This window comes from Anser cygnoides, chromosome 2, assembly GCF_040182565.1.
Source record: "Anser cygnoides isolate HZ-2024a breed goose chromosome 2, Taihu_goose_T2T_genome, whole genome shotgun sequence".
Classification (NCBI taxonomy): Eukaryota; Metazoa; Chordata; class Aves; order Anseriformes; family Anatidae; genus Anser; species Anser cygnoides.
This window is the reverse complement of record NC_089874.1, coordinates 5,457,950-5,479,713: the sequence shown is the minus strand read 5'-3', so window position 1 is coordinate 5,479,713 and position 21,764 is coordinate 5,457,950. Positions and strand designations below refer to the sequence as shown.

Sequence of the window (21,764 nt, the reverse complement as noted above, 5' to 3'; positions counted from 1 at the left end):
AGATAATAGCAGTGGCTCTGCAATACTATTTGTAATCCAGAAAACATTGCTTAACTGGGTTGCTTCAGCAGAAGTATATTCCATGGAATGTGTTCATAGGTTTTAAAAACTTTGTTCATTTTGACCTCAAGAACTTTGCCTTAGAAAATGGAGAAAGGACACTGGAGTTTCAAAGTGAAATTAATGACATAAACCTGAACAAGGACAATGTCTTGTATCACTTTCTCTAGCATTATAAAGTTTTCTCTTGACTGTTTCTATGAAGTTCAGTCTCAGCCTGTCCAGTTCTGCTTCACCCTAATGCTGACACCAGAAGTGCATGGACTGCTGTCACGATGATAGAGCAGTTCACTGACTCACACTTTCCTACACCCAAACGGCATTCTGTTCTGGCATTGTGCATCTATGGTTTCCAGGCCAGACAGATAAACTTCCAGAAATTCACTGTAGCAATTTACTTGCATGTATCTAGAAATAGCACTGGACTCCTCACTGTTTTGATGGTCTGCAGCTTCTAATTACTGCAATCATGCAAATTAGTATACTTCTATTACTATCTGAGTGAGTTTGATCAAAATCAGGATTCCACCATGTTCGGTACAAGGTAATTATGGAGGGACATATTCCTTGACTTCAAATAGAGTTTATATTTTATTTTTTTACGGCACAATAGTAGGGATCATGTGAAAGTTTTAATCTGAGCTAGTCACATTGAGCTCCCTTTTAATCAGGGGAGATCCAGTGCAGTCCAGGATGCATTATGTCCTGTTCTATGGGAGATGCCACAGTCTGGTCAGAATTGTACCCTAAAAAGCATCTATTTCCCTTCACTATGAAAGGAAAGGTGTGTAGGGCACTTTGCACAGCTGTACAAATATACCTTGTAGACATGTAAAGTTAGATGAGGTAAATCCCAGCTAGTTGACCCTGTTAAACACTTTCTGCAACCATCCTGTTCTTCCAAGCATATCCTTGACCCTCAATTACTAAACAACAGAGCAAAAAGAAGCATAAAGCTTCTGCACAAAGCTTAACAAGAGCATGAAAGTTTCTCCAGTCTGAGAGAGTATGGTATTAGAAATAAGGTCCCTACCAGTATGTCTAGACTTCAGAGCATTACTCTATTAATAGTAGCTACGTACGTAGAGTTTCTTATAACCAAATTCTTCTCCTCAGTGGTGTGTGGGTTTTGGGGGTCAAATCGTATGAGATGCTGTGCTGTGCCATCAGTAACTTCACCAGGTTCAGGGCTGCTTTCTCCACCCGTAACATGCAAAAGCTCCAGAGCTATCAGCTGGCCAACCCCTTGAAGAAATAAGTAGGAATTACTGTTTTCCACCTTGTTTTTAACTTTGTTCATATTGCTCATTAACACCAAATACCAGCAATGGCCATTACTGATTATATCTGGTGTTTCCTCAGGTTTCAGAGCTCCACTGTGTTAACAGCACAGTATTTTCCTGATGTTCTTTGATTATCAATATCTATCAGTAGAGATCCCCTCTTTAAGAATTTAACAGATTTGGATTTCAGGGCCACAACCTCAGCCCACCTACATTAGCATTGTTTCCTTAAAGCCATCAGAATGTTTGCAATGGTTGATCATGCGGCTTCCAGACATTTTGAGCAGTATAATGAAAATAAAAATAAGCAGCAAAAGCACTCTTAAAAATTCCCAAATGAAATACCTGTAATAAAGTGATTGTATGGATTTCACGTTAAGCCTAATGTCATAGTACTCACATTACAGGACAAGCACTAACATTTACAATAATTTCAACTGGTTTCATTAGATAACCCAAAGACTGCCTGTCTCTCCTGAATACCCTAGTCCAAGACATGCCCCAGATTTGCTTCGCACCCAAATAAATGCACATCAATTACCACTCACATTAGCTGAGTATCTGCAGTGTTAGCAACATGATCTCTGAAAAGTGTTAGGAACAAACCTGTGACTGTAACATCATTGACCTGGCAATTGTCACAAACAATGGTGTATATCTGCTGTGAGACTTCTGGAGACGAAGGGAAAAACACTACCTGAAAGAGAGAAGCAAAATAATAATGTTTGTAACTGATTTTTCTCCAGGAAGTCATAAACTTCGATTCATAAGTGATCACTAAAGGACAGTTCTAATGGTTAATAATTAAATAATGTTACAAGAATGAAAATTAAGTAATCATACATTTACAAGAATGAAAATTAAGTAATCATACATTTACAAGGAACAGAGTCATATTCCCTTAACATAGCCCAGAAAGAAACAGGTGCTTTCTGGGTGACTAAACCTACATGAGCGTACTTGGCTGGTCACCACGAGCTGCCTTTGTAGTCACTGGAGCTGGGGGCAGTTCACAAGGTTAGTCATACAAACTGAACCCTCAGGATCAGATCTGTCCTCAGTCGCTTCTTCAGCAACACCATTGCTGCCTGTAAAGCAGTGTGAGCAGGGTCAGATGCTGTGTGCCTTCCCCAAGCTCCATTTCAACAAAAAAGATTCAGGGCCCAAACTGTACAACCTTTGGCTTCAGTAATGTGCACCATGGTTCTCCTGCCTGCTATCCATTACTGCCTGCAAGCCCAACCTGTGCTAAATCCAGCTCCTCTTTCTCTCCCACAAGTGGGTGGCCCTCCTGAAGTAACGCAGCTGGGAAGAGAGAAAGAGAAAGAAACTCTTCTCCTTTACCCACACCTGCGTGACCCATTGATTTAGAAGCAGCCAGGAGTTATTGCAGAAAAAAAACAACAGGTTGGAGGCTGGCTGTGCTCCCAGCATCATTCTTCCTCTCCCCATCGTGATGCTATGATAAAATGCAGCCCACATCAGAGAAAGCAGTGGTTGTAGCCAGTACTGCACACCTACTGCAGGATCTTTTTCAGTAAAGAGCAGAGCAGAAATAAGGATTTGTACCTGCTGCTCTACACTGAAATAATTTGTTTCCCAAAACGTCTCTTTCCAATAAAGCTCACAAAGGAAAAGTTTCTTGGAGTTGATGCCCCAGCTGGAGTGAAATAAGGACTCTTGTCTTCTCAGATTTCTATTTTTTCTAACAGGATTCTTTCCATGGGGAAAATGTGACTGGTCTCTGCTAGGTAAGCAGAACTTGGAAGCTGCAATGAAAGACCCTTCAGTAAGGCTCACAGATGCAATTCTTCCAGAATCATTCCCCAAAAGGACTTGAGCTTTTTTCTTCACACAAACTCAGACTTGCAGGGTCCAGCCAGGACATCCTAAACTGATGTTGTTTTGCTAATGTATTTGGTAAAATACAAATACTTTCTATAGCAGTAGTTACTAACCTCTACTGTTGTACTCTGCCCTGGAGCTAGCTCAAAAACAGCAGGATAGATCCCAAACGGATCTTGCGTCACAAAACCAGCAGTGGCAACAGCCTAAGATTTAAAAAATAAAAATAATTATTAAATTAAATCAAACAGCTTATTGGTTTACTGTTTTCGTAACACAGGGTTACCTGAAACAGGCAGTATACTACATTATCACTGTTCTACCCCTTCCCATAATTGTTTTATCACATCTCAAAAGTATGTGGCTTATTTATATGGCTTAGTTAGAAGAAGAGCTCTGTGCTTTATAATTACCTTGGTGAAAGCTGAAGGAGGGAAGGTGCTGTCTCCAGACATAAATGATCATGTCAGGTGCCCTAACATTCACCTTCACAGGAGAAACAGCTATGCCTGAGCACAGGAGCTGTGTCTGTTTCTGTATGCTTATGACTGAGTGGGATCTGAAATATTTCAGGAGGAACAACCTAGAACGTAAGCTATTCCAATAGCTCTTCCTCCAACACATAAGAGCGCTCTACCAGTCGCATCTCATCTTTGCCCGTATCACTTATACCCTGTTCTGTGATGGCAGGCTAAAGAAAGAGCAACACTGCAGCAGATTTCTAGAGTCTGCAGGTGCAGCAAGGTCAGTATGTGATAGCTTTGGCGGGGAAGGGGAGGAAAGTAGCTCAAGTGTGCCAGAACTGATTTCATCTTTGCTTCCTTTATGCGTAATAAATAGACAACTCCTTCCACAGGTAAGCCAGAGCGCATGCAGGAGGTACAGACAGCCAGGGAGACTAGACTGAGGGTAAATGTAAATCCCTGAGGGAATGGGTCAGTACAGATGCACCCAGCAAGATCTCATGAATTGTGTGCTAGTATACCACAATTACTTCAAAAACTCTTCACATCAAGGCATCTATACCATGTCCAGCGATCACTCACCCTGAAATTAGGAGGTGGCCAGGCTTTTTTTGGCATTATACAGAACTTCCCAGTGCTAAATCCCTCATTTCTGCACAAAATCAGTGTTACTTTTATTCCTCCAACAAGGCAAGAACCACAGTCTATAACACGAGGCACTGCAATGAGCAACAAAGAAAATCAGCTACAAAACCAGTGAAGGTTAGCAGCTGGCAAAGCCAGTTAGTGCTTAAAGAACTTTAAGACAACACTGCTGCAAATAAACATGCTAGGTCCTGTCATCCTAAAAGCCTTGAATTCTTTCCATTTGAATATTAAACTATGCGAGTTGCATATTTCTGCATTCATCTTACAGTTGAATGGTGCTTCCTACTTAAGAACTCCACTGAATGATGACAGTTAAGTAAGATGATTTTTCAAAACGATCAATTTTAAATGAAAGCAAGTTTGTGCAAAAGTAGTCCTGATTGCTACAGCTGAGGCTAAGTATTCGAGAGGTTAATTCTGCAGATATATCAATATATAATGAATGTAATGAATGAATATATAATGAATGTGAATATATAATGAATGTAATTTATATTAATCAATAGCAGCAAATATTTATAACTAAATCATAATTCTTTAATACTTAAGATTAATATTTACAGTTAGTAGTTTAGTAATTGACGAGATACAAACCTAGAAAAGCGGTTCCTGTTCATTCCTCTAATACAGTGAAAATCAAACAGCTCCATGCATCATGCACAAATAATAGAGGAAAAATTTGACAAGATTACATTTTAATAGCTAACACACCTATTAGGAGTGAAAATGAGATAGGTATCAAAATGTAGAAAATGCACTGCCACATTTCTCCACGTTTATTTTGTAACATAAAATTGGAGACAGTCAAATTAAAAAAAAAATCCATTTAACATAAGAGAAACTTAAGAATTGGGTATTACTCACATGTTAGCACTGGAGCTGGTCTTTTTGCTTGGATCTGGATCAAAAGAGGTTCTGATACTTGAGTCTCCACTAATATATAATCTTCATAATCTGCTAGATATTCAGGAATAAATTGGACTACATACTGGCATGACATCCCAGGAGCAATCATTCCTCCCTTTCCTGGAAATTTTCCTTGGAAAAAAAATTGCAAGTAATTAAAAAATTAAAACCTCACAAAGTTGACATAGATTTTTATGATCATAACTCCCTCTGGAAAGGTGCCTGTAAACTCTCACCATGTATTGCTTTCGGTCAAGCTGAAAAAAAACCACAAAGGGCCTGCCAGTGCAATCTGTGTATCTGCCAATCTTTCACTGAACTCCAGAGATTTTTTTTTGTCTGAAATATGTTTCTCATAACTACAGAAAACTACAGGAGAGAAACCTGGAGATGTTACCCAGTTTTCCTCTGCTACAAAACATGATTTACATGTGCACATCTAGCTTCTAAATATCCTCAAACCTTGACCTTCCTTGCTAGTTTGTTATTTCTTGCCCTCTCCCCATGCTGATTTGAATGGACACTAAGTCTGCTCCTAGCTAAATTCTGGGTAAAACTCAGTCTAGGTATTCCACAGATACATATCAGTCTGACATCAAACATTTTAATGTTAGTCTTCTTGAATTCCTCATTACGCCATTGGAATCTGGTTATGGTTTATGGTCGTGAATGGTTTGAAAGATGTAAAACAACCTTCAGTTTCAATGACATTCAGTTTCTTTTACTGAGCAGGTTATTGTTGTGATCTGCTATCCAGAGCACTATGGGTACCAGAACAAAGCAAAAAGTCTCTGAAAAATATTAGTTCAAGCAGATAAATTAGATCTTTTAGGTGTTACCATCTTAAAGGCAGTAAAAAAAAAAAAAAAAAAAAAAAAACACTTACCTGGTCCGATGGCAAATGCTGAAGTAGAGGGAGGAATAAGTCTTACATGCTGACACGTTGAAGTGACGTTCTGTATCTCTACAGTCATCTTCATTTAAAAAGAAAATATAATAATACATTGTCTTTATTACTACTTATTATAATGTTTGCAATTCCCTAGTGCTCTGCTAGTAGGTGATAATTTAACATCATGAAATCAAAATAATTTAACATCATGAAATCAAAATCAGGAATACCAAAGTAGCTGAAACTGTTAATTCTTTTCAGTTTATGTAAAGTCTCAATGAAATAGTAGCAAAACCAAGTAGATACTGAAAAGGGTCCCCTTTAGTTTTCACTGATCAGAGTGAATTAGTGGTATGTGTGAAAGAGTATCTTGAAGGAAACTAAAGGGTCATTACATCAATATAAAGAAGAAACTCAGACTTCTGTTAAACTGTGGAAAGCCAAAAGACTGGGTGAAATCATGGCAGGACGTAATGTTTCCAGTGGCAAAATTAAATCCACACAAATTCTCACCTCATAAACCTGGCCAACTTCATAATCAGAAAATAAAACAATAGGTGGATTGACATGAAACACAGGAACAAGTGAGGTATCACTGAAAGAAAGAAGAAAAAAAAAAGGAAAGATTTTCTTACTGCCTGGTTCTTTACATACTGACAAAATCCCAAATTTCAGAGTGTATCCTTTAGCAAAATCAAAATGTCAAACAGACATACTCAATTTCCTAAGAGGCCATACAGATATTTAGCTCAAAATACCTATGTGTAAATGCACGGTAATTCTACAGTGGAGCTCTTTGTGGGCTCTAGTTCAGAAGCAAAGAATTATATATACTGCTTACCCTTTATTAGCTTCTGCTACGATTTTTTCCATCTTTTCTTGAGAAATGACAAGAGATTTGCCTCCATGAAGAGTATTTGGTGGGAAAAAGCGAGGGTTCTTCAGATAGTTCTGTCTTTTCTCAAGTTGGGCAAGATAAGCACATTCTCTTTCTCTCTGTGCTTTGCACTTACTGCCTTTCCAGGCCACCTCCTGTGAGGCATTAGATTTCTTTGAAAAACAGAGACCACGGTGCAAAATTAAACACTGCAACTTTAAGGGTGATGAAAAAGCTGTCTGTACACGACTAACTGAAGTTAGACAGCATTGAAAATTCAAATAAAAACATTGTATTTTTCTTTTCTTAACTGACCAAAGAAAAATACCGGAGACAAATTAGTAATGCAATGAGATTCAGCCTTTGTTATAGGATTAGCAATAGGCCCCACAGTTCTGACAGACAAAAATCAACGAATCTGTAAAACTTACCTTACTTGTCTTTTTGGTCTGGTGGCTAGAGTCTGGAGTTGAAGGTAGAGTTAATGTGGGTAAAGACACATTTGACAGGCTACCAGATATTTTCTGGAGGTGTGCAATTCGTGCAGTCATTTGGTCCTGCAAGTCTGAAGAAATTCGCTGTTTAAAACTAAATGTCTCCTTGATGTAGCCAGGTTCTGGTTTCCCTGTAATTCAAAGAAAAATATAATTCTGTGATAGAAAAACATGAGTTAAAAGCATTTATTCTAAGCATAAGAACTTGTTTTAGTCTCATCAATGGTAAAAAACATACTTTAAATCCTCTAGAATTTCATTTATATTTATAGTTTATTTTGCAAAAATGAAGCAAAGTAATAACAAAACCTTTATAAGTATTAGTTAAACAAGCTATGTAGAAAGTTATATTACTGTCAGAAAGCTGTATTAATCCTATGAGTGTGACTTAGAATGTCCTGTTTGATTTACAAAAAAATCTATATGATGGACCTATGATAGCCAGAAAATCCACATAAAAAAGATGTACCATCCAGCCCCATGCTCTTATACTTGGACAATGAAATTGCCACCTTAGAGGAAACTCCAAGATTTTAGATTTTTGGCTTTCCTTTGTATTACAATTGATAAACAATCTAAATCGTGGAATTTGTGATTAAATGTTACTGTTCTAAAAAGTCTAAATTATTGTCTGCTGTAAAAGTTACCTTTTGGTGCTCTAGTAACAGGTAATTTATCAGTGATGTAATCATCAGGGCAGGTTAAATGATTTTTTCTAAGAAGTTCATTATCCACAATCCACCTAAAAGAGGATGCCACTACAACAGTAAAACAGAAAACCAAAGATAAGTGCAAAAGCTTAAGATACAATGATCTTGATCAACTCAAAGTTATGTTCTCTTTTTAACCCATCACTGTCAGGTAATATTTTTGGATAGATAAACTGTCTGGTATTTTAATCCCAGGATGTGGACACGTATCTCCACAATTTTAAATTCAGTTCAAACTCAACTATGCAGTCATCAGAGAAACATCTGATCTTTGTTAGTTGCTGTTACATAGCAAAGTGCGTATGTTTGTTACAAAGCTAGGTGGGAAAGCAATTAATAGCAAGTCTAATACCTTGAAAACGACTTGGTTGTTTTGTTTCTTTCAGCGTTAAGCAGATGTTACCATTCTTGAAGGTCTGCACAAAATCTATCAAAGTTGCTCTGTTGATGTAAAGCCAAACTAAAAGTTCACTGAATCTAGTGTCAGACCTACCAGTGATTCAGACCAACATTGTGTTAGTCTCCCAGTACTATAGGCACATACTGGGGAGAGACCCAGTACAGGGTTTCCTGAATTCTCACCTGGTGGTAATCCCATTTTGTGGAATTCTTCCCCAGCATCCACCTTCAGCACATTTAGGGCCCTTTCTTCTTCAGCTCTTGCTCGAGCCTGGGCTTGAATGATGTTCTCTTCTACTCTATCAGCTTCTGTCAGTCGGCAATTATACTCTGCTACAAGCTGTCATAGGCAAGGATGAAGTGACTGTAGTTTAAACTGCCACAAATTATTAAATATCTCCTTACAGATAAATGGTTTCTATTTGCCTATGAGAGGTAAATAGAGAGCTTAATAAAACATCATTAATTTACATCAATAAATTGGCTTGCTAAAACACCTTCATTTCCATCATTTAACTTGTGCTGGGTGAGAAGCACTATCCAGCTATCCATATATCAACAAGAATGTGTGAAGGATGACGACGCCCTCTCAGGAGGAGAGAAATGTCTCTTTTACCTTCTGTGGGACACTAGCTACTGAAACACAGTTTGCCTAAAAGTGTAGGATTAAGTTTAAAGTGAATGTTCCCTCCTAATTATTAGGAAGGTCCCCAGTACATGCCAGCAGTGATAATTTACTTCTCCCTAGGTATTTCGGATCACTGCTCAGTGTGGTAAATGCTTTATAAGCACATCTCAGAAAGAAAGGACCAGCCTCAAAGAAGTTTATAAAGAAAGAATAATAGTGGAAGCACAAGGACATACAAGATGAATACCAAATAAAACTGAGAATCATTGGTTTCACAACACCTGTAGCCTATCATGTCACAAGGCTTAACCATTTGGCCTTTTTTTTTTTTGCTTGTTTTTATTAGAAAGGGCAGGATGCATTCAGCTAAAAATAGATGATTTCTCCTGCCTTCTCATTCTAGGATCCTTCCACTGTCAATGGAAAACAGGTAAAATTCCACCCTGTATCAAAGTAGGTACCTAAAATGGATCAGACTGTGCTCCCTAAAAGCTGCCTATTTCTCTCTTTTTCTGAGGATACAGAGAGCCTTGGTTGATTAGTTTAGATGTAACATACAAGTAAGAGACATGCACTTTCAGGTGAAACAAATCTCAACCAAGCAGCCAGTGTCAGGAAATAGTATTCATATTTATTACTCGGACCACACTGTGTCCACTGATGCATCTATTTGCTTACACATTCATATTTGCCTTCTTTTATTTTATGGAAGACCTAGAAATAAAGAAGTAACAATGAAACCCAAATAGAGCTCCAAACTCTGCCTTGGTTTTTACTTGTACCTTCTGTAGCTCCTCTGTGAAAGCCTCATGATAAACATCCTCTCCTCCTTGGGACTTGATCCAGTTTGCCTCTATGTCTGCCCCTATAACATCTCCAGTGTACAGGTCCTTAAAGGTGCTGGCCAACAGGTGGGAGATGTCCTGAAGAAAGGAAACGAGGAGATTAACGCTCAAGGCCTGAGAAAGGAACAGAGAATATCCTGGGAGCGAGACAGGGGTTATGAAAGACAACATGCTGCAGTGATTAAGTAATTACATAGGCCTGCAGAACCTCGTGTAGACACACACACACTTATTCCCTCACGGGCAGTGGAGCTTTAGGGATTTCATACCGCACCACCGAGCTCCAGTGCACGCGTTCAACTGACCGGGATTGAAGGAGGGAGGAGGAAAAGTGGTGAAAAATGTCTGAAGAAAGGGGGGGGATGTAAGAAAGGGTTGTATGCCCCGTTACCTTACCTGTGAGCGGTTGGGGAAGCTGCACCCAGCCATGGCGCCGGGGTCCCCCTGGCTGCCCTCAGCCTCCGGCCGCCAGTTGCCCAACGACCTGGCAGAGGGCAAGGGCCAGGCCCAGCCCACGGGGAGGAATGGAGCCCCAATACCAGGGGTTAACCGAGCCCCAGCTCTTCCTCACCCCTCACACACCGCCATTCCTGCCGCCACAGCAGCTCTGTTTCTGTAAATTGTCACGGTAACAGGAGCGGCTGGTTGAGGGCGGCACCCGGTGCCTCTGTGAGGCACACTTACAGTCCTTCTGCCCTGACAGAATGGGTAGTTTCTGCCCTCTTTTAAAGCAACGAAGTGGTATACATTAATAATAATAACAACAACAACAATAAAATAGAAACAAAATGTTGATTTGAACCTTCTGAGTTGATATGAGCTTTTTGCACGGCCCCTCCACCATCAGCAGGCTGTGGTACAAACCCCTAGTTTCGCAGCCGAGGAAATGAGGCAAAGCCTTTCCTTTTCCTAGAGCTTCCCCAGCCGCCCAAAGAGGCAGGCTTTGTCCCTGAGGCTGGGCTGTGAGGGGAGAAAAGCTGTGTAGTTCATTATCAACCCAAAAAACTATCAATCTTCCCTCTCGACCTGCTATAGCGCCGCGGCTGTGTACGCCGGTTGCTAACAACAGCTGCTGGAGTGGGTGATATTTTCCTTAGAAACCATCCTTGCATAGCTTTTAGTGTTTGTCTTGCCTGCTTACTTTTATTTTTTTTTTTCTTCTTTCTCCCTGCATCTTGCTGAGAGGGAAGGAGCCAGCTGGTGGGTCATGGGGCTTCTCCCTCACTATCCGGGTAGCTCCTGCTAAGGGGGTTTGCAGGGTTTGGACATGGAGAGAGGGATAGGCAGTATGCTTGTGTGTTACTGCCCTCTGATGGCACTCCACAGGAAATAACCATCGCAAAAAATAATTACAGTTTTCCAACCCTTCTTCTCCATGAGCAGATAAGGAAGAAGCATCGGCTGCAAGCCCCAAAATGGTGTTTGTAGGCATGGGACACATGGGTTTGTGACTACACGGTTAGTGTCACAAGCTGTAGATCGTCACTTCAACACAATCTGCATTTCACCATTGGAATACGACATCAAATTAGACTCTGAGGAATGTTGTGTTTTTAGTTTCCCTGTGAAAACAGAAACTTTCCCAAGGGAAAGCTCAGCAAGTCTGCGATATCCTGTTCCAAAGGTTAAGGAAAGTCAGAAAAAATGTTGTCATCTGACAATGGTAAGACCAGGTACGTGTGTTTTCACATAGAAAAGGTTCACATCTTTGTTTCTGGTGGCTGTGAAGGCACGTAGGTGTGTGCTTGCCTTTAAAAGTAGGTTGGAGGATCCACGTTTTGACATGTTTCCATAACAGAATTCCAAGTTTTCTTGTCATGTGCTATTACAATTAATTGTAACATCTGTTTGCTAGCTGGAATGTTAATAAAATCCAGCATTTTTTAAAGAATTCATTCCTAGCCTTGCAGAAAGCCTCAGAGCAGTGGCAGTAAAGCAGATGTTTTTGTTTAAAATAGTATATACATGTGCATGAAAACTGACTGTGGAAAAAGCTTTCTGTACTTTCATCTTTACTGTCTTTCAGTAAAATCGCCAAGCAGATCATCTCACTTTTGAAACTGGATGCTTTTTTCCATCTGCAGTCCAGAAATACACCGTGGAATCTGGAAGTGAAGGTGAGATCTGTCTGCCCAGTAGTCAAATGCAAGATCAGAAGGGAGTTCCTACAGTCTGGTCCAGAGCTATACATAGTAATTTCCTATATGATACTGGTGCATTTTTTATTAGATCTCTGTTTTTAAGCTGTCATCACTTATTCATATAACATTGAGAAATAAATGCCACTGTTCCTGTTGTAAAGCTGCTTAATTCACATATGTATTTACATTTCCATATGAAAACTTTAAAAATTAATAAAAAATTGCATTTATATCATTCTCTTTATCACCATTATAATATACTTAACTTCCAAAGGCTGAAGAGAGACTTGTGCTTGTAGGAAATGTTAAAGGCATAATCAAACAGAAACTTTAGGCTACATTTACAGATGTGACTTGTTCAAATATAAACACTTTCTCTGACTGCCATGCATGACTTCTACCAGACATTTTATTTAGTGTTTTCCCACTGTATCATGTAAGTTTGGATGTAATGTTAATGTTTTAGAAGAGACTCCCAAGGGACCCATTTCATATCAGAGAATCCTAGAATAGCTTGGGTTGGGACTTTAAAGATCATCTAACTCCAACCCCCCTGCCATGGGCAGGGATGCCACCCACTAGATCAGATTGGCCAAGGCCACATCCAGCCTGGCCTTGAACACCTCCAGGGATGGGGCATCCACAGCTTCTCTGGGCAACCTGTTCCAGTGCCTTGCTACCCTTACAGTGAAGAATTTCCTCCTAATATCTAGTCTAAATCTATCCTCTTTTAGTTTAAGACCATTCCTCTTTGTCCTAGCATTATCTCCCTGACTAAATAGTCCTTCTCCATCTTTTTTATAAGACCCCTTTAAGTACTGGAAAGTTGCAATGAGGTCTCCTTGGAGCCTTCTGTTCTCCAGGCTGAACATCCCCAGCTCTCTCAGCCTTTCTATATAGCAGAGGTGCTCCAGCCCTCTGATCATCTTTGTAGCCCTCCTCTGGACTCACTCTAACAGCTCCACATCCTTCTTGTGCTAGGGGCCCCAAACTTGGACACAGTACTCCAGATGGGACCTCACGAGGGCAGAGCAGAGGAGGACAATCACCTCCCTCAACCTACTGGTCACACATCTTTTGATGCAGCCCAGGATGCAGTTGGCCTTCTGGGCTGCAAGTGCACGCTGCCGGCTCACGTTGAGACTTTTGTCCACCAGAAAACTTCTGGTTTATATGCTTCTGCATGCAGTGTGGAGCACAATGGCATTTCTCTAACAGGAAACTAATCTGAAACTAAATTCTCCAGGTGTTCACCTCATGTGCTTATCAGCTAATGAGTGCTTAATCTACAGGGCCAGGCTAAAGCTAATCTTAAGTAAAACATCCGCAAACAGATACAGAGTGGATATCATCTCCTGAGCACCAACTTTTTTTTGCACTGTGGTTCTGCCTCTTTTGCACCAAACTTCTTTCTAAGGTAGACAGAGCCTAAGTCATAGATCTTCGAGGAACCATAAGTACTGGATTATTCCACCCTTAAAAGTAGTCTTGTTGTCTTGTCACGATCATATTGCTTTTTTATATTTATTTTGTTCAAAGTCCCCAGGTGGTCCCCACATATTCTTGTTATTCCACCAGGACCCTTAAAAGTTCAACTGTTTGGATGTTTTTAGGATTTTCTGAAAACAAGACAAGTCATACAGGCTGCAAGTGGAATTTTTTAGATATGGGAAAGTATGAGAAATGATATTGCAGTACTATCTTTTGCACGGGAAGAATTGCCCCATTTTGCATACTGTCATCTGGGTAACAACAACAAAAAAAAGATTTCCAATTATTTCTTTTCTTTTATTAAGGTATCCTTGGGTTTGGGGTCTTCATGAAACAGTTCCTAAAGTACTCTGATGAATGATTCACTTTGACATTGCTGCCCTCCAGTGGTCTTGTTAAGGTTTCCATGTATCCAAGAAAGCCTTTAAAAATACTGTACTTAATCTCCGTTCAGTACTGAGAAGGTAAAAATACTTCTGTCTCAATCTGGCATATTTGTATTGGGTAATTGTGTGTTTATTCTCTACACTGGCAAAACTATGTATTACAGCTATATATTATCCCATAATTATTGCAGAGCCAAATGCCTCCAAACAGGTATCACTGGAATGCAGGTCTTCTTTGCATGTTACCATGCGTATCTTGAAGGTGAACTAAAACCAGCACCAACAGTCTGACTTTAAAAACCAAGTAAATCTTGCAGACGTGGAGGATGTAAAAATAACCTTTCAGTTTCAGGTGAAAAATGCCAAACCGCTCAGCTTCTGAAAGCTGGCTTCTTTCATTGCACTGCTTCCTTGTCCTGTCGAAGCTGGGTTTTTGTTTGTTTGTTTGTTCTTCTTCTGATGTCCTAGTTAGTTTAAAGACCATCCATTTCTTACAGGTCTTGCCTTGCTGGCCATACTTAGCTTATCTCCGATTCTCTTTCAGGCAGTTTGAAATAACCTGTGGCTGGCAGTTCCACCTGGATATTCTTTCCATAATTTTCTCCCGTAACATCTTGTGTGATGTTATTTTGTGGCTGTCTCCCGACGTGAGTCAGCCCTTTCACTTGCTTTCTGTTTACACCTTTCTCGACTTTCAGCTTTTCTCTGTTTCCCACACCTCTCTCATGTATCTACAAGTCTGTCCTTTACTAACACATGTCTGTGGCTATTGCTATCCTTCTGCCGGAATACTTACGCTGTAATTTCACTCAAGCCACATGGGGTTTTACAAACCAGACACACCCAACATGTAGGAGAAGCATGTGGAAAACGCATACACAAAGGAGTCAGTCATTCCTTTCTGACAGTGTCTGGGCAGATACATCACTCTCTAATTAAGCTGGAAATGGGCTACGCCTCTGTGCAGGGATCCAGCTGGAGTGTGCAGCGCTGGGGTGACACTGGACTCTCAAGCAGAGCAGAACAAGGGGCTCATATTCCACATTCACAGGTCCCTGGGCTCAGAGAGAATCACTTGACTACAGTGTGACCTTTTTTTTGTCACAAATTATTACATTTAACCCCAAAAAGTTTACCCAGTAATGTGTTTTGTTAAAACTAGTGGGCTTCATTCTGTGCTCCATGAATAGCTGGGGCCCGTTGATTATTTGCAAAGAGTCTATGAAAGCTAATAGATAAATTTACCACCCAAATTCTGGCTTCTGGTTCCAAATGTGCCTTTGCTCCTCAAAGGAAGGCTTTTTTTGTGTGGTCATTAAAAGGATCTTCTCATTGCTAGGACTGATAAATTAATCAGTTTCTTGGCACATCATCTACATGGAGATGGACCAGAGTTGATCTGTCAGATCTTAAAGACTTTTCAGTTACAACAAGATTCAACTGATGCTTAATAGCATTCTTCCACCCTTCAGGAACATCCTAGGGATATGTCTGCACCCCATAACTACACTGCAGATTCTGGAATTGCACAGACATACATGAGCTAGCTTTGTGTGAGCCTCTTCTGTCCTGGAACTGATCTAATATGGCACGGCAGAACTCCACAACAGCTAATTTACACTCCTGAGAATAACCCACTGGTTGACATTTATTAGTACGAAATGTGTTTCTTTCTTCCTTTGGTTCCCTTCTGGGCTTGATTTTCTTTTGAAGATTCTCCTTTTCCTTCCTGAAAATCCTTTCCATCAGCCAGGATTTCTATAGATGCAAAGAAACCTTGGAAGAGGAGAACATTTATGTCTGTTCCTTCTATTCTTCTCCCTACCCTTCGGAGCACCTGTGTGAGATCACAGCACTACTTTTTACCCCTTTGTGACTCATCTGGCCAGGCTCATTCAGTCAAGCCATGGCTCTTAGAAAACCATGGCTTGGACGTGTCTCTTGCTGTCCCAGTGTCTTGATCCCTTACCAAGCTTTCCCTCCTTGTCTTGAAATTTTTTGCACAAGTAATTTGAAAACATTTGTCTTACCTTTACCTGGTAAGATTTTTCTTAGCCTCCTGCTAGCAAGCTTTCAGACACGATGCCTTTGCAGATGTTCCTCTGCTTCTTTGGTTTGTGCATTGGGTGAATTAATTAAAGAGAAAAATACAAATTATTCCTCCATGCCTGTCTGTACTCTAGACATCTGTAATTTGAAAATGTGCTGAGCAAGACCCTGCCCTGGTAAACAATGGGATGAGGTCCGCATATTTGGAGCAGAAGATGAAAAAGACCCACCATACACCTCCAATACAGCAAGGTGTAATGAGGATCTGCTGCCTAATTCAGAATTAAAAGAAACCCAAACACCCCTACAGTTAGGATTTTTCATCTGAATTTGTCCTTAGCTCTTGGTTCTGCTTTAATAAGAGTATAAGCAAAACGTTTTTGAAGTAGATGTAAATCCTGGCAGGCTCAGATTCAAACAGCTCACATTTAGCATAAACTGTTGAATCCAGTGTTCCTTCTTGGTAGACACGTTAGGGGCTAGAAGCAGGCACTCGAGAGCACCAGCAATGAAGCTTATAGGGATGTCAGGCCAGGTGAGAAGGAAATTTCTAAGTGAAACTCAGGAGAAGTGCTTTTTAAATTTTACCTTTGCATTGAGTTATTTTCACCTCCCTGAAACCTACTAATTTAGGCCAAACCTCAAACTGTATCTTTCCTGGCTTGTGGTGTTTTGGGGTGGTGAATGATGTAGGCTTAAATGCATTCATATGCCTTTATCCTCAGGGACTCGGGCACACACAAATGACCCAGAAGGCCTGCCGAGTTAGGCCTGAACAAGAACATCATGTCTTAGTCTGAAGAGATCATCTCAAGGCAGCCGTTCACTTTGGGACAACCATTCACAATATGGGACCACCAGAGCTATCTCCAGAACCCTGACAAGGGTTGGATGGGATGTAAGTAAATTGGTCATAGGCAACACAATGTCTCCTGCTGCAAAGAATTGGAGTGCAAGCAGAGGACATAGGCCATGCTGTGGAGAGAGCTCAGTGACTGCTGTCTTCGATAGGAACAGCCTGACGGGTCACGGCTGCTGCAATCTGGCCCTGGCGGTGGAAATGCAAAGGAAGAGGCTTGGATTTCTGGCTTCATTTTCTATTCTTGCTGCCCAGGTTAGCTCCAAACTGTGTCTTGGCTCCGGCAGACTGGGAAGAATCTCACTGGAAATAGCGTCTGCTGGAGTATGGTCAGGCGAACACGGTAGGAAAGAAGAAGAATGCATCCCAGTGGGACTGTGAGAAGTGGTGGTGTCCTGTGGGCATGTAGAGACTGTCATAAGAAACATCTACAGCTGTGTCAGCACCTCACTTTCCCGAGATGTTATCTCATTTTTGCTGGTAGGGAAAGACAGGACCAGCCCATCCGAATCAGCGGGCTTGCATACACTTTTCCAAGAGAGCCTTGCAGTCAAAGAAAACGTGAAGACAGCTGGATTCACCAGCCAGAAGAATGTTCCCTGCCTACAAATTTAGCATCTTCATTTCTGCCCAGGCTAGCAGGACAGATTCAGTACCATTCTTAACTGCACCCAGGAAATCATGAGGCAAGCAAGGCTTGTTTCCATTTACCTTCAGTTACTGCCATCTAACTGGCCTTCAACTATGGCACTAAGACAAGGGCAAGAAATTGCCCGAGTAGGGTGCTCCTGGAATGACTGCTGGTCTCCCCTTTATGCCCTGCTGTAAACTGCACCTAATAACTTGTCTGTCAAACTTAGTACTTGCATTTCCATTATAAAATATCTCTAGGCAAACTATTCTAGGAGCTAGTTATATGAGCTCTTAACATTTCAAGGCTTATTTCTAACATGGGATCTTCCTTACTGTTCTAGGCAAGGAAAGGTCCAAGGGAAGCTTTTACTTCTAGGACAGTGTTACCTACAATTGTCTACATTTAGGTGCCTGTCATGTAAGATGCCCAAGGATACATAATACACTTGCCAGGGAGTGGCAGACATTGACACAACATCTGTTGGGGATTGACAACCTTCTGGAGCAGATGGGACATCCCACTGCACCCGAAATGACACTAAGACTTCAGTTTTTAGGCACCCAAATACTGCTTTTAAAATCATAAATTTCAAGGAGCACAGAAGCACCCTGAGAGTATCAGTAACAGTGAGAGTATCATTTTTGGTGTTTTTGATATTCAGCAGGAAAGGTGATTTTTCTTTAATTGCGCATTGCTTTAAAAATATACAGCCTTGTATGTCCAAAGTTCAGGCCAGAATTATCCCTGATGCATTAGAAAGTGAGCAAAACCCTTCAAAAGCTCATTTTAACCTGGGCTGCAGCTGGCACCTTGCAATTAAAAGCGGCAGGTCTGCACCCCTCATCGGGGTTGAAGGCTATATGATGTGAAACAATGAGAACGTGCCTTGTCATGTCCAGCTGGCATGTTCTTGTGCTGAGACACCACCATTGCAACACTTTTAAGTGAAACAGTTCAATAAGCAGCCAAAGCTGGTTTGTTGGGTTGTCTCCTGCTTTGGCTGAGCAACCCGTTTTACCTTTGATCTAAACAGAAAGGAGATCCACCACAGATACAAGCAGGAATGTGTCAGCTATGAGTACAGTTACTGCAGAAAAATCAACGTCCGTGGGAATTCTCACCTTCTGCTCCACCAGTCGAGTTGCCAGAGAGGCTGGAGAGGGTGAAGTTTTCGGGATTAAAGGATCACACGGTGGGCATAGGCATAGCTTTATTTGAACTAGGTGGATGAGGGAAGCCCTGAAGCTAAGCTTAGGGAGGTGCCTCAGGTGCTACGAACCCAAAGGCAAGACCCAGACCAAGCTTCAGGATTTCTTCTCCAGCTCTCAAACAGACCACAAGCTCTGAGCTGGGATCTCACTGGGATATATTAATAGCAATCTGATAGCTCTGTGTTTTAGCTTCCTTGTATTGTTCCCAAAGGCACGTCTGCATGCAGTTGCACAAACTAGGTCTCCTACAATTGGAGGGGATGCGAGGCTGTTTAAATGCTTTTCTGATTTGGGTGCCCTGCAGCAGGAGCAGGAAGGAAATGAGTCACTCAGCCTCTTTGCTTTGGCTACACCAGGCTTGCAGAACTGAGGAGGAGGCACCAAAAATCAAAAAAAAAAAAAAATACTTCCTCAATGGGCAGCTTTTGTAGGTCTTTATGCATCCTGTTATCCTCCTGGTGTTTTTTTTTTTCTTTTTTTTTTTTTTTTTTCCAAAAATCCAAATAATACCCCCAGCCAGAGGACGGTGGCTGCATTTGATTCTATGAGGAGGATAAGTACACGTTTTTGAATGTAACAGTTCCACCTGTATATATAAATTTGAATTTTACTTGGCACATAAAGCAAAGGCTCATTATTCCCTTTATAATAAAGATACAGCATGTGATCTCAGGCTTACAATGCTACATCTCTGGAGGGTGTTTGCCCTGCCTGTTTTGAGGTCCTTCAGCATCTTAATTTGGTCCTCTTCATCCTTTTCAAAGGCTTCTCTCTCTCTTCACTGACAGTTTGTTGAATTGTGCTCCTAACTTTCATGTTATGAATTGAAACTAGGTACAAAAAGCAGCTAAATTAGAAGGTGTGAATGCTCTTTTTGAATTAACTCAATAGGATTTTACAAGTTCATCTTTTTATTCATTTGGGAAATAAGCTAATCTAAAAATTAATCTAGTAATAAATTGTAACCTAGGCTGATTTTTTTTCCCCCCCCCAAAAAAGATTTCAGTATGTGTCTTTCTTGTCTAGTTATTGCTGGCTTTTCAAGAAACAAGGCTAGCTACGAATTAACACCAAACATGTTGGCCATTCATTAGGACTCCAGGAGACACAGGAATTCCTCTTACACCTTCTGTGTAAACATCTGCTCAGGAGATACTAGCAATTCATATTCAAGAACATTTTCATACTCTGCATGAATTTTTCAGATGGAGATGGAGGGAAGTCTGATGTCACTGAGCTTGTGGGAATTCTAGTTTTAACTCTTTGGGACCAGAAGTAGAAATGCCTCACTTGTAACATCACCGATTACCAGTGTTGCACACTGTGGAATCACTAGATCCTCATGTGAGGTTTAAACTTCTACATAACAGGATTTTCTAAAATGTAGGTGTAACTCAGACTTTCCGTATTTTCCATGCATTTAAAATTCATGTAAACTTGCTACACTGAAAAAAAGCTGTAATTAGGTAATGATATGGACAATTGCATTTAATTATTGTGATTATCCCAGTTACAGAGTATTAAGCTGACAGCTGAAGAATATTAAAAGGGACAATTATAACATTAATCATCAACCCTCCTCCATACCTAACTTGTATACCCCGGTGCTATTGGTTGTCGAGAGGCAACGGTGCAAGAAAGAAGAGATGTGCGTCAAGCATTCCTGGCAGCAGATGACTTGGCCTCACGACTGTGGTCTTTTAAGGCTAGAAATGTGCTTTGTAACCTGGACATTAGTGGTTGTGAAGCTCACTGTCCCAGCTCTGTTGTAAATTGTAATCTGTGATGTGTTTGAAGGAGCCAGTAATGGATGAAAGTGGCAGGACCCTGGGGCCAGCCTCCTGCTGTTCTTTTTTTCCTAACAGCAATAGTCATGCCAAGAAACCTTTTCGTACCAGTATGTGTAGCACATTACCAGGTTCCCCACTTAGGTTATTGTTTCTCATTCATGCAACGTTAACTTCATATTAATGGTCAGATTCACTAACTGACTCAGAGAGTTAGAAAACATACGTAGTTCTCTAGTATTGTGTGGCTGACTTTTACTGTTTACTGATGCATTGAACTGAGAAGATGATGAAATGTATACGTGACATTTTCTTTGAGCTTCCCATTCACTGTTAATAGATGAGGTTTTGATAGCTTAAAAAATTCTCTGGGGTCTCCTCTCCAAAAAAAAAAATCTTGCTAATAGGTGTTTAAGACTAAACATACTTTTCTGTACAGCTCCCTAGTAAAGATGTTGTCATTATCCCAGAATCAAAATATTTAAAGTCTGGGAATTCAACATTAGAGGGCTCACTTAAACATAGATTTGTTAAAACACAGAAATGCACAGAAGTGACCCTCAGACACTTAAAAATCTGTCTTGTACTGAAACAAATTAGTTAAAGAAATACAAAATAAAAAATTCAACACAAGATTAGCCTTAAGGCAAAATTAGTGACACATCTAAATCATACCTAGTGCTATTGTGCAGACGTAGGTCTATTTAAGTGTCTCCTTAAATTCCTGGAGTTACAGTGAGTGGCTTGGAAACACTAAGAGAAACCCAGGTTTATTATCCCCAAATTTCATGTATAATCTCCATTCTTCCTCCATATTCACATCGTTTTCTAGTCTGAAATCAATGTGAGTTATGCTGAGCTAGTAACTCTTTCAAGTCTTTAATTGTGACCAACAGAGTAATAGACAAATCTTTTGAATATTTTATTGCTTTATTTGGTGGTTAGAGCTGGTTCTGCTTACTTGTAAGAAATGGGGGGAAACTCCTCCCAAACCTTAAGTTATACAGAGTCTGGTAGGCATATTTCTAGTTTAGAAAGTCAAATTTTCTGCTCAAGCAGAAACACCTCATTAATTTTAATGGGACTCGTATGGGATTATGCCAGCAACAGATTTAGCGTAACACATCCCAGCATCTGTAGCTTCGTTTTCCTGTG

The 21,764-nt window shown here is 40.5% G+C and overlaps 1 protein-coding gene and 1 long non-coding RNA gene across 6 annotated transcripts in view; one reads left to right on the top strand and one right to left on the bottom strand.

Annotated features, from left to right (window-relative positions):
* Nucleotides 1–10,979, bottom strand: part of DLEC1 (DLEC1 cilia and flagella associated protein) — a 39,209-nt gene extending 28,230 nt beyond the window's left edge. For 3 of the 5 annotated variants that reach the window (XR_010829039.1, XM_066991405.1, XM_066991408.1), the window contains exons 1-13: nucleotides 10,854–10,979; nucleotides 9,989–10,129; nucleotides 8,762–8,918; nucleotides 8,117–8,227; nucleotides 7,407–7,600; nucleotides 6,940–7,148; nucleotides 6,612–6,693; nucleotides 6,093–6,180; nucleotides 5,165–5,338; nucleotides 4,235–4,371; nucleotides 3,302–3,394; nucleotides 1,950–2,040; nucleotides 1,143–1,305 (exon numbers count right to left, since the gene is read on the bottom strand). Coding sequence is in view for 4 of the 5 variants with exons in the window: in XM_066991405.1 (XP_066847506.1) it covers nucleotides 1,143–1,305; nucleotides 1,950–2,040; nucleotides 3,302–3,394; nucleotides 4,235–4,371; nucleotides 5,165–5,338; nucleotides 6,093–6,180; nucleotides 6,612–6,693; nucleotides 6,940–7,148; nucleotides 7,407–7,600; nucleotides 8,117–8,227; nucleotides 8,762–8,918; nucleotides 9,989–10,129; nucleotides 10,854–10,895 (1,682 nt within the window). In the remaining variant the exon portion in view is untranslated. Of the gene's footprint in view, nucleotides 1–1,142; nucleotides 1,306–1,949; nucleotides 2,041–3,301; nucleotides 3,395–4,234; nucleotides 4,372–5,164; nucleotides 5,339–6,092; nucleotides 6,181–6,611; nucleotides 6,694–6,939; nucleotides 7,149–7,406; nucleotides 7,601–8,116; nucleotides 8,228–8,761; nucleotides 8,919–9,988; nucleotides 10,130–10,447; nucleotides 10,649–10,853 lie in introns of those variants that run through there. The other 2 variants (XM_066991407.1, XM_066991406.1) reach the window with 2 other exon arrangements.
* A 221-nt stretch (nucleotides 10,980–11,200) lies between these two features.
* Nucleotides 11,201–21,338, top strand: LOC106036841 (uncharacterized). The gene is made up of 3 exons (XR_001207692.3): nucleotides 11,201–11,724; nucleotides 12,078–12,168; nucleotides 16,844–21,338. It is a non-coding gene; the product is annotated as an uncharacterized lncRNA (long non-coding RNA).
* The last annotated feature ends 426 nt before the right edge of the window (nucleotides 21,339–21,764 follow it).